This window comes from Nipponia nippon, unplaced genomic scaffold (genome assembly GCF_047370975.1).
Source record: "Nipponia nippon isolate SJK-2023a ecotype South Korea unplaced genomic scaffold, ASM4737097v1 scaffold_4, whole genome shotgun sequence".
Lineage (NCBI taxonomy): Eukaryota > Metazoa > Chordata > Aves > Pelecaniformes > Threskiornithidae > Nipponia > Nipponia nippon.
In genome coordinates, this window is record NW_028262358.1 from 45,229,620 (window position 1) to 45,242,148 (window position 12,529).

The 12,529-nt window shown below is 40.0% G+C and overlaps 1 protein-coding gene across 6 annotated transcripts in view; it reads right to left on the minus strand.

Moving 5' to 3' along the window:
• The window catches only part of DISC1 (DISC1 scaffold protein), a 203,624-nt gene that overhangs the window by 121,998 nt on the left and 69,097 nt on the right, over window positions 1–12,529 (minus strand). For all 6 annotated transcript variants that reach the window (XR_015708756.1, XM_087776635.1, XM_087776632.1 and 3 more), the window contains one exon: window positions 9,520–9,755. Coding sequence is in view for 5 of the 6 variants with exons in the window: in XM_087776635.1 (XP_087632761.1) it covers window positions 9,520–9,755 (236 nt within the window). In the remaining variant the exon portion in view is untranslated. The remainder of the gene's footprint in view (window positions 1–9,519; window positions 9,756–12,529) is intronic.

Sequence of the window (12,529 nt, forward strand, 5' to 3'; positions counted from 1 at the left end):
TGTTGACTCTCAAAGAGTTATACCTATGCAAAGTGGACTATAACAACTCATCACCCTGCCCAGAAGCTCTTATGTACACAAGAACTCTAAACTGAGATGACCCTTATCTGCTGCAGTGCTGCCAGACACTAGCCCCCATTACGGGAGGCTTGCAGAAAAATGAGGGCATTAGATGATACTTTACAATTTTTTGCACGCATGATTAATAAAGTAATTTTTTTTTTTTTTAATGCCCACAATAGGAGGACTGAGGCAGCACCTCAGTCTGCAAAGTATGGTAGCTGTTTTTTTGTGTTGGTTTTTTTGTTTGTTTGTTTTTTGTTTGTTTGTTTTTTTTTTATAAAAATCACACCAACAGAAATCAACCAGTTCACAGTCACTTGGAGATGTTGCTGGCATCTTTAATGATGATTCCAACCTGAATTCTCATTGCCATATATTGAGAAATCTCCTGGTGCTATAACACACCATTCAGACAGCCAAATTGGCCGTCTCTTTCAACCAACCATTCACATGGTGCTGTATTTCCCAACACTCTTCCGTTAGCTGCTGCTGCAGAGCAGTTATGGCAGTTGTTGCTCCAGCTACCTGAAACAGGAGCATCAGACTGAAAACGAAGGCACAATCAAACAACCATCTGCAGCAGCAGTGCGTCACATCCAAATGCTTTCCCCAGATTTTCTGATGTGTCAAGGGATCCCCATTCTTCTGCTACATCTGCCTGGAGTGCACAAAAACTAGAGCTTGCCCACAGCAGCTGCAATTATTCTCCCAAGAATAACATCCATTGTACTACACTGACTGAAAGGGTCTGTCCCTGGATATTATTGTTAGTTGTTTCTCTTTATTACATACAAACGAATTCAGTATCATACATTGATTGGGACAGCTGGTCATTTTTCCCTAAAAAGAAGTAAATCTCATCATATGCATACCCAGAGGAATCAACAGATATGTGGCCTGGACTTTATAGGCTGCTACATCCCACTGGATGCTGTTCAGGCAAGCAGAGGGAACCTGATGCTCAGCAGGGAAAACCGGATTCTTCATTACACTGCACACACAGACACTCAAGCGGATGGTACTCACCTTTCTGCTCCTTCTACAATGCTGCTTGGAAGGACAAAAACCTGCCTCTAAGATTTCTCCAAAATATTTCAGTTTGCTAACAGTGGCTCTATCCTCCAAGTTGGAAGACTTGCTCTTTTCTTTCCCTGCTGTGTTTCCAACCCCTCCTGTCCTTCCCAAGGAAGGCCAGTGCCTACAGTGCAGGAGCAGACTTCACAGAAGCCCTTTTTCCTCCCTACACCAGCCCCGGTGGGATCAGAGTCACTATGAACTACTGAGCCACAGAACAAAGGACTCGGCTCAGACACAGGTAACTCGATCAAGAAGTCCCCTGCCCCAATTTCAAACTCTGGCAGCTCCTGTCCGATGACTTTTGTTTGCACCTTTGCAGGAAGCAAATTCACTTCATGTGCTGAAGCACACACATTGTACGGCATGCCAGGCTTTCAGTACACAGTGTCTTCTAGAGTTGCTCTCACAAGTGAGAAAAAAAAAGAAACAAAGCCACTTGCCCAAGCAGTCTACCCTTCAATGCTAGGCAGAGAACAAAGGAGTGAAATTAATCCTAGGTAGACAAAATCGAGAGGAAAACACCTATCTATCTACAAAAAGAAAGCTGAGCCTCCTAATCAGTCAGATCACAAAGGAAGAGGCAGACCTCTTCTTTCACCTGTGACTTGTCTTAGCCTTTCACAAAAGCCTGCAGCCAACTTTGAGAAAGCCAAGATGACGGCCTCCTCAAAACACAAACCCAGCCGTGGGACTACCTGAAAAGGAGACAACCCTATTATCAAAGCTCAGGTTGGGTTATGACATTTGACACAAAATTTGGAGTTTCCCTCAAAAAACCACTAGTGGCAGAGGAAGCTGGCTGTGTGGCCAGTCGCTCCAAGGGCAGGTGCTCCAGAGAATTTCCAGGGCAGAGTCCTCCCCAGGTGTGGGGGAACGTCCTCTCTGCCGCAAGCCTACTGCTGCAGGTTTTGTGAAGCTGTAGCACACAGAATAAAATAGATCAACGGATCATTAAACAAAAGAACTACAACTAGAAAATAGGGCATCATACCATCTTCATTATACCTAGCTATAGTAGCAGGAGTGGTATCAGCTATATTTTAAGAACTCCGTAATTGTATTTTGATTCATCTCATGTAGCATAGACAGAGACATGTTTCCTACCACAGAGAACAGTTTTGAAATTCTGTGTTAAGTTTTAAAAAAATAAAATCAGAGCAGCACAAAAGCGCCCTAAGTCAAGGCAGGAAGGCAAATACTCAAAGTGACTTGTACACCATCCTCATGTCATGGAAGATGATTTATCACTGACTGAAATTAAGTCAACAAGAGGAGGCCTGGGGGGAACCCGAAGCTGTCAGAAGCCTTGAAGACTCCCATGCCCAGAGCTTATGACTGGGACAGAAGTGAACAGGGAGAGCAGTTTCTGGAGCTGCGCAGCACTTCTTCACGTGGTATATTTCACATGCAAACACCGTTTTTCAATTCCTGCAGACCTGCAAAGCTAAAATAACTGAACTAGTGCGGTGACCAAGAGCTCTCTCTTCTTCACTCCTATTACTTGGTGATGAAGCCATAGCTGTGGCAGCCACTACACAACTTACCTGTTTTATCTGCACATCTGACAGCTCAAGGCTCTCATTTCATCATGCATATTTGTAAGAGGGAAACAAAGAGGGGGAAAGCTCTCTTCTCTCACTTATTTATTTTACTTACTTGAATACCTTTTTAATATTATCCTTTCCCTGGACTTTTGGTATTTTACAGCAATACCATGTGGACAGATAGTGTGGTGTGGCCGTGAGAGAGAAAAAGAGAAAGAGAGAGATTTTTAAGAAGGAGAAAAAGAAAGATTGCTGTACAAAGCAGGTAATAGTACAGAGGAAGGAACCCAGAAACTTCATCCTCTCACACAGCACAGGAGCAAGAATCTTACACAGACCAGACACACACACAAACATGCATGCTGATACCACCATTGGTGAAATATAACTTGGGAAGGCAAGTTGATAGGATGAGAGGAAACGGCCTAAAGCTGCACCAAGGGAAGTTTAGGTTGGATATTAGGAAAAACTTCTTCACCAAAAGGGTAGTCAGGCACTGGAACAGGCTGCCCAGGGAAGTGGTTGAGTCTCCATCCCTGGAGGTATTTAAAAGACGGGTAGATGTGGTGCTTAGGGACATGGTTTAGTGGTGGACTTGGCAGTGAGAGGTTAACAGTTGGACTTTATGATCTTAAGGGTCTTTTCCAACCTTAACGATTCTATGATTCTATGATAAGTGGCTACATCAGGTAGTGACAACTGACAGCAGGAGGGGGAAAGCCTGGTCAGAAGGACAGAAAGCCTTTTTGCCAAGGGAGCACCGCAAGATTGCTGACATCCTCCCAGGGCAGAGACGTGATGATGCAGCATGTGAAAATCACCCACCGAGTGAAAGACCCAGAAGTAAATCAAGTTGCATGAGAAGGTGAAAGCAACAAGTGACTGGCTGAAAACAGCTCCATGTATACCCAGTCCCAAGACCAGCTAAAACCTCCCCAGCACCAAATGAGGCCAAAAGTAGCTACGTAATGGTGCAGTGTGCTCTAGAGGTCTACTAAACCATCAGGGTCTTCATGGTCCAACTCATAACACAGCATAGGAGTCTCTCCTGAAAAATATTCAGAAAGATTTAAAAAAAAAAAAAAAAGTTTAGATTATTTTGCCTCTAACCTATCTACCAACATCACTTTCTACTTGTAATTAAGCACTACTAAGGTTGTGAAATCAAGAAAAAGGTGCAGACAACAAAAAAGCTCCAAACAACCCAAAAACCCAGGAAGTAAACTCAAAAGTAAAGACTTTGAGAGCATCTGGCATTAAAAGTACAATTCAGTTCTCTCCTGTCCCACACACAGGCCCAGCAAACAGTCAGGAACATTAGCGGCCTGTGCACTGTAGTAGAAACTTTTTGATGCTATAAAGCCATTTTATCCCTCTGCTCTTTGTATTTGTGCTACCCTTCTATTCCCAGAGGATATTTTTTTATATGCATGCATTTTCACAGAAATAGCCAAAGAAAACCTCAAACCACATATTTAAAAAGGACTTTCCTGGATTGATTGCATGTTATCTAGCAAACAACAGATATCTTTTTGAAAGGATAGGGTGCAATTTGTTTTGCTTATTCTAAATACAATTCTTTAAAGCTAATATTTTTGTTGAAAGGCTGATGTGAATACTGCATTCAGACTTCAGTAATTTCACATAGCTTGCTAACTGCTAATTTGACTAGAAATTTCATGTGCCCATATACTTTGAAGAACAACAAAATGTGTACAAAGCAGTCTCTCCTAATGACAGTAGATGACAGCCCATTCTGAACGGCACTTTTCCTAAGTTAATATTTGAAACTATGCATAAGCCTTTTTTTCCCATTTTTCCCAAGTAAACCAACTTCTCTCAAAAGAAAAAAGAAAACACCACCTTTTTTGGCTTTATCAGGCTTTGGCCTCAACTGAAGGTGCTGACTGCTCTGAGTATATTCCAACTAATAAGGTTTTCAACCCCCTGAGCATTTGTATTTCACTTTGAATTAATCTTTGCAAGATGAGCTCCAGGCATCACTAAAGCAGAGTGAACTGGTTGCATAAAACTTCAAGTTCAGTTCCTTGCGCCACTGGCCACGACAGTACTATAATAACTAATATACAGAATAGAGAATTTCCCTATCTTCAGAAGATTCCCCCACACCCACTGTGTAACAAATTCCTACTAATTAAAAATTGTTCCAAGGGAAGGGTGGAAGAAGAGGTGGAGTATTCAAATATTTTGAAAGATATTTAATTGAATTTCTTTCAACCAGCATTTCAGTGCCCAGACAATAGTCCAGATGGAACTGTGCAATTTATTTTAAGGATGACATGCTGTACAGTCACATGCTTCTGTAGATATTGATAAAACCAAAAGAGAAAATGCTAAGTGAAACTAAATATGAACAGAAATAACAGACTTCCCCAGTTTTCATTCTAAAAAGGAAACAACAGGTATCAAAGAAAATAAGTCAAACAATTAACATGGTCTTATTTTATAATTAGAAGATTCAAGTTACACTAGTTAAAAACATATTTCCGAAATGGTCTTCTCTTCAGTAGAGGATACAGAAATTACATGTTTAGTTACCTTTTGCCATCTCCAGGAGAAAGTACTTCACACTGAAACACTCAGACCTATTTTCCTCCAATTTCAATATGTCATCTTTAGTTAAAACACTAATAGGTGTCACGGTGCCCACAACACCAGCTGCTCTCACCTTTTAAACACATCTCCACACAAGCCCACGCAAGTGAACTGAGCTTTTGCACTGCAATTTCCTCGTTTTATAATAATGATTACACCTTTGAGTTTACCAAGAGCAATTAGGCCTGTCTGGATGAGCAAAACGACCACAACCTCAATGTGAATCCCTGTCAAAACACAAACTAACGTATTTGTTTGCACATTAACCGGCCAGGTTTTAGCCTCGGCTTCCAACAGCCCTCAAGAAAGGGCCCAGGGTAACATGTCTAACATTTCTCAATTCTTCAAACTCAAAGCATGCTATAGTTACTGACAAAAGCTTTTTGTTTTCAAAAAGTCCACCACATACCAAAGATAAACCAGACAAAACAAAGGATTATTAATCTTCCTGAAAATAACAATGTTTGACAAGAAAAATAAACTTAGAAACAATGCTCAGCCCAATGTTACATTGACTTGCTCTCTTGCTTCTGCACACTTCTATCTAGGCAGTTAGTCTTCATTTAAGATGTTCTCTCACGTTCCCTGAAGTTTGCTTTAATAAGTTGCTATTTAATAACACTTAGACCAAGAAAAGCAAAATAACTTGTATATTATATATTGTATATTATGTATTGTATATTATAGTGAGCTGCAAGCCACTCAATACAACTCATTATAGCACAAATTGTCTTAAGCGATGCTTCACATCAGCCCTGTGTTATTCCAGTGCTGAATGCAATTCATGTACCCAACAAATAATTATGCAAAAGCACATTGCAGTAGTACTTTACTGACTAGCACAATGCAGTTAGAGTAAATACATAGCATCTTGCAACCCAACACCCAGGAGCTTGTCATTTAGAGCCCATCAATACTGAACGACTTTCTACCTAAGCACTGAGTTTTAGTATATGTGCATGAGTAATAGCTTTATTTCTCACAGAGATAGCCCTAACTTTAGAAGACACTCATTTTTTTTCTCTGCAATGGTTCATAAAATAAAGCGTACATTTCCAGAAAAATATCTTTCACATTAAATATCCCAAGACTTTGCAATTTAAAACTAATATGCTGAACTGGCTTCATCAAGTATTTTAACCTGTTATCTTATACGCAATTGCCTTTCACAAGAAGTACTGATTTAGGATAAGCCAATGCAAGTTGCAACAAGGGAAATTCTGGCTAGATATGAAACAAAAAAGTTCACAGCAAGGGTGGTGAAATGCAGGATGCCTAGAAAGGCTGCAAAATCTCCATCCCTGGAGATATGCAAAACTCAGACAGATAGGGCCTTGAGCGACCTGATCTCACTTGGAAACTGTGGCCCTGCTTTGAGCAGGGGTTTGACAAGATGACCTCCTAAATTATTCTATAATTGTATGACAATGTAGGGGATGCCCATAGGCATGCAGGAAGTATATCCACACCAGATGTCTTACTAGCTGCTTGCTGCTTTTCCATCTTACAGAAAAAGAGAACAGAAGGTGTCTGGATGCAGACATAAGATCATTGTACTTGAGGTATGATGGACTGCACAGCTTTAAAAGGAAGACACCCATCACTTTGTTCAGTTTAACAGCAAGTCTAACTCTCACTGTTAATTAACTGCAACCGTTGAAGGAGCATATTCTCCCCCTCGGTCCTTCTGGATATATAGCCTGCCCTGAAAGCAAGAAGTGGCAGAGTACCCATGCTGGAAACGTGCCTGCTGACCATCACGCAAGCACAGCTCTGGGATGCTTTCAGCCACCTAAAGTAGCAAGTGGTTTGGGGGAAGAGATTTGAGAACCAAAGGCAAGGAAGGGGCCACATGATAAAGTCAAGCAGTTGAGTCATGCAGCTGGACTGGAGATTTCAGTCTGTGCTCCTAAGGCAGCTTGTGAATTTTTCAATAGAGCAGCGGGCACAGCACATACAACAGTTGGGCAGATTTTGAATGGGATTTACCAGACTAAGAAGCCACGTAATGTAGAGAACACACCTACTAGGTTTTTTTTTTTAATTCAGAGAGCACCACTATCTCCTGCAAAGGAGAGAAGCTGCTGAACAGGCAGTGAGTGCTACCTTGCTTCTTTGAAAAGCTGCATCAGCCAGGTTGTGACATGTTCCTACCAGCTCACTTTGCTTTTCAGTTGGGAAGGGAAAAAAAAAAATAAAAAAATCTAGCATTTCATTGATGGACAGTTGCCAACTCCCTCAACAACTATGACCACCAAGTCTCTCTCTCATCTCAGCCAAGTGCTATAACCATTAATCCTCTCCACTTGCTCTCTCCCAGAGTCAGATCTCCTCTTGCCTGTTAGCCTTCTAGTCTTTTGCCAGATTTCTGCCTTTGCATTCCTGGATACATAAAGGTCCAGCTTAAGAACTGTGATGGAGCATGCTCCCTGCCAGGACACTGAAATCCTTAGCAGGTAAGAGCTTGCTCTGAGGCTGTAGGTTCAGATCCAGACAGGCTGCAGAGGACCTAAATGCAGAGCTTCCACATTCTGAACCAAGGACTCCATGACCATGCCATAGGTGGGCATCTACATCATTGCCATTAGTTCTGGCCAGAAAAGGCTTTAGGGTTTGACAAGAGCACACAACTATAACCTGACATAGGAGATTTAAACTGTTCCTGAAGGCTGTCACAGATGCCTGCCTAAGTGTGCTTACTTATGCAGCCCAAGCCAGCATTTATCTGTCCCCACTTGCAATAGGAGAATTCCAGCTATGGTAAAGAGAGCAGAAGCACCTGATCATTGGCCCTGGTGACACAAAGTTGATCAACAAACAAAACTAAAATGGGAAAGTTCTACTCAAGGCATCTTTTAAAAATGAACAGAAAGGAAAGATATTAATTCTAAATCTTCATTAAAGTTCTGAACCCACTTCAAATAATGAATGCCTGTATTCCCTCAAGTGATTGTGTTATTCATGGTGCCAGTGAGCGAAGAACTCGGAGCAGGTTCCTCCTGAACCAGTACTAATTTAACTCATCTTTAAATAATGTCCCAAAGAGTTAAGTGCAACTCAAATGTTGCATCAGCAATGCGAGAGAAAAAAGTCTGAATATTCTTTCGTAAGCAAATCCAAAACTAAGAGAAAACTCAAATCAAAGCACGAGTTCTCAGACAGACTGCTTGAGACCTTTTATTCCTCAATCTTGGAAACACAGGTGTAAGATACTATTAAAAACAAACTAAAACTTAACTCAAGAAACTGTTTCCCATAACCTAATTTAAAATTTTAAACAAACCTAAAAGAGAGGAATATGCCCTCTACGAAATGTTTTGCTGACTTTAAAAAAAATAAAATCTGTATAAATTAGCAGACATGAGCAGCAATTTCTCATGAATGTTAATATAACCAAACTAAATCCAATAAACATGAAGGGAGAAAAAAAATTGCAAGCAATGTAGTTATTGCTTATCTGGAAGAAATGCAAGTTAGGATAAACGGGAATTTTATTTTGTCCTGGTGACACAGCAGTAGTAACATTTTAAAAGTTCCATCACCAACGTCCCATTGACTGCCAGTACAGTTTAGGCCCCGAAGCGCTTCTATTGCTTTTGTAAATAAAGATGAGGTTATTTCCAAAAGGTTACCAAGAATAGCTACTTTTCCATTTAAAGGAACCATATGCTGTGCATTGAACTGTAGGTGTCCCAAAAGTCTTCATGCTTTATCCCTTCCCCCGCTACCTCGAGTCCACTGTCTGAGCCTAATACTCTTCACATCGGACTTTATTATGATTGGAAGTTCACTGAAGCAAGAAACATCTCTAATATTTATTTGGATGGTGCCTAGTACACACTTTCAGACTGAGAGAGATATGTTGTAATTACAGCATTACCAAGCTGGGGAAAAAATTCCACCAGTTAACAAGAAATAGTTTAAACTGATTATATGTATTTATCAACTGTTAATACCTATGTTTTCTGTAGGTGGCTCTGTACCATAAAAAAAAAATAAAATATTAAGTGCAAGACCTTCAAATAACTACTAAGTCTTCATTCCTGACAAAGTATATTAATATTAGAACTTCAACATCTGTTCTTAGAAAATGTTAAAGTGTCTGAATCCAGCTAATTAGCTGGCAGAATTACGAAGAAAACAACTGACAGCTAATTCAACAGTACCTCGGGAAGATACAAGGCTCTACATCACTGACAATATATTGAAATGTAAGTACCTCTTTATAGTCCCTGGAAGATCCAGACTGAATGGAATTTGATAGGAGGATGCTAAAGTGTCATCCACAGCCTTGCTTATTTCCTGTAGTTCTCTCAAAGAAATGGAGCCAAGTAAAGCAGTCAGTTCACAGTCCTGTGACTGAATAAGCCTATCTTGTTCTTCAATTTCTCTTCTTAGCTGTTGATCTTTTGCTTCTAATCTGGCCAGTCTTGCTCGGAGATCTTCAATTTCTTTCTGCAGAGAACAGAAACCTGAGTTTGCTATGAACCCTGTCAAAGAAACCCCTCTGCCCCTAGAAAAATGCAGTGCAAGTCTCAGAAGTAACATGAATTAAGGTTGTCCAATTTAGCACAACACTAAACGAGAAGACATTCTTTTGTTGACACACAAAAATTCTTCTATCTGTTGTATTTAGAAACTCTAGTGCTTCCACAGTCTGAAACTCCCCACCTCCATTTCAACACCAAATTTCAGGTTCCTCTTCCAACACCAACTGTCAGTCACCTTTTACCTTTCAAATACACAGGTATTTCCAAAGTTAAAAACTTCCAAAAACCCACAAAATCTCAGTTCAACCATGACAACTGAATCTTGCTATAGACCCGCAGCTGAAGTGATCAACCATCTATCTGTCCTCCTGCAGAATATCCCTGCAATGGTTCCTCTAGGCTTCCAATCCAACATCAGGTACAGGATGCAAGTGGTGAATCACTATCTGGCCAGTCCTTTTGATTATTATATTTAATTTTAATTAAAAGCACAAAATCCTTCCCTTGACTTAAAATGACCAGAGCTTCAACCTCAGTTGCACTCATCTTGCCAGAAGTTCAAACCCCGAGCATTATGATACTGATGTTTCTTGCAAGAGCACGTTCTAATTTTTCCTTGAATACCCAACAGATAGCTTGCACCCAAGGAAGGAGCACTTCATGAAGGAGTCTGGGTTGCCGAGTTAATAAAGTTATTTAATACACAGCCCTTTGCTCATTTGTCACAGAATTTGAAGAGTTAAAAAAGAAAAAAAAAAAAAATCAAAGAAGAACTACTTGCTATCGAAGTAGTTGAATGCCATACTGGAGAATTTGATTCTATTCCTACATTTCTTAGTCTCTGTGAAACTTGGCAAGCCAGTTAAACTATTATCTCAACACACAGCCATAGACTGAATGTTTATCATTTTCTATACAACCAACAAGAGAGGTCTCTGAAGTGCTATCTATACACTCTCAACAGAAATCAAAGCTCATAATTCCATGCTTTGACCATATTCAGTCCAGCTAAAAAATAAAAACAAAAAAAACCAAAAAACAAACAAACAAACACACACTTTTTCAGGTAAATAACTAGGCATTACAAAACTGACATTAGAAATGACCATATAGCTTTTTCTGGGAATTCACTTCTTCATTCTCTATCTATAAAATGGCAGTAAGAATATCTCTTCACCCAAAGTGATGTTATGGAGATAAAATTAAGTGGCTTTGAATCACTTAGATACCAAGTTGATTAATGCTGTAAAAAGAGCCCATTCACAAATTAAATCTGCATCCAAAAGAGGGTTTGAGTGGCATACCGTAAAAGGGTTCTGGGGCCAAATACTGAGTAATGAAGATAAAATGGTATTCTGAATATCTGAACAGGCACTTTCCATCTTCAGCAATGTATGAGGCAGGGATCCAGGAAAAAAAATGGCATCCTCATACAATTAAAGACTCTGATAAGACATAGATGCTATGCACAGATACCCAACTTTGGTATTTGTTTGCTTTTTGAGTGCTTCACTTTGAAACCTTAACATTCTTTTAATGTTTTCAATGTAACTTAAGTGAAGTTTAGTTCACTAATGCTCATTTTGTCAAAAAACACAATTTCAGGTTTGCTGCACTGCAACAAGCTCCCCAAGTATCACTTAAAAACAACAAGAAACAGCCCTTGCATGTTCAAAGGTTGACTGGCTCAAAAATTTCAACTTATATTAGTGCTGTGCACTAGATTCATCAATTATCTTCCTCCTTTTTTGGTTTTAGATTTAGCGACAAGAGAACAGAGTGGCCCATGTTTCAATCCACAGGCATTTGTCAAGGACAGAAAGGTCAGCAGGCCAGAAACATCAGTTTTGTTTCTTTCAGTCTCAAATTAGGCTTTTAGTGTGCACAAAGGACAATTCTGTCTCTGCGTTACTGGTTTGGGAATACTGCCAAAATCTTAATAGGCCCTACTTAATACAAAGACCTTCATATTCTGTGAAAACGTAGTAATTGCAATCACTGCAATAAGCAACCTGCATGAAAACAGAAAGGGAGATGAACAGAATTTGGTTTTACAAACACACTTTTAGTACTGAAATGTTTTTACAACATAAATAGATACCAGAAGCACACAATCTGTATTCAGAGAGAGAAAGCTGTTCTGCTTGGGAATAGTTCACAGCCATTCTTGGGAGAATGGAAATTTTAGTCAGTAAACTGGAACTCTCTCGTGTTCTTTTCCAGAAATGCCAAGAAGCCTTTAATGTGCTCTTGGTCAGCCTCCAGGAACAGATAAAAAGGACTTAAAGTCTCAGCACAGAACAAAAGATGATATTCGGCTCACTAAACATAAGCTGGAGTTCTGCTTTGTGGATTTGAGTTTAAACTGAGAGTTCTAACAAGACAGCTAATCAGTACTGACTGTAAACCTTCAACTTCAGTTTTGGGCCGGTGTTCTCCAGGAAGTACAGACTGCAGTAGAAACATTAATATGTAAATTTTAGACACCGTCACAGGCTCTCTCAAATCCCTGAAGACAAATGCAGAACCAACAGGAGAGAGGGTAGAAGGAAAAGGAAGGTAAAGTAGGGCTGAGGGGAAAAGGAAATTTCAGATCATGTGAGATTTTGGGCAGGAGCAATCCTTAAGGGATGCCGAGAGTCACCAAACATCACAGGTCAGCCTTCTCCAGAACCGGGAATTCATGATAATTTTGATCAAATGCTCATAAACAGCATGCCTGTACAACGATGCGACTAA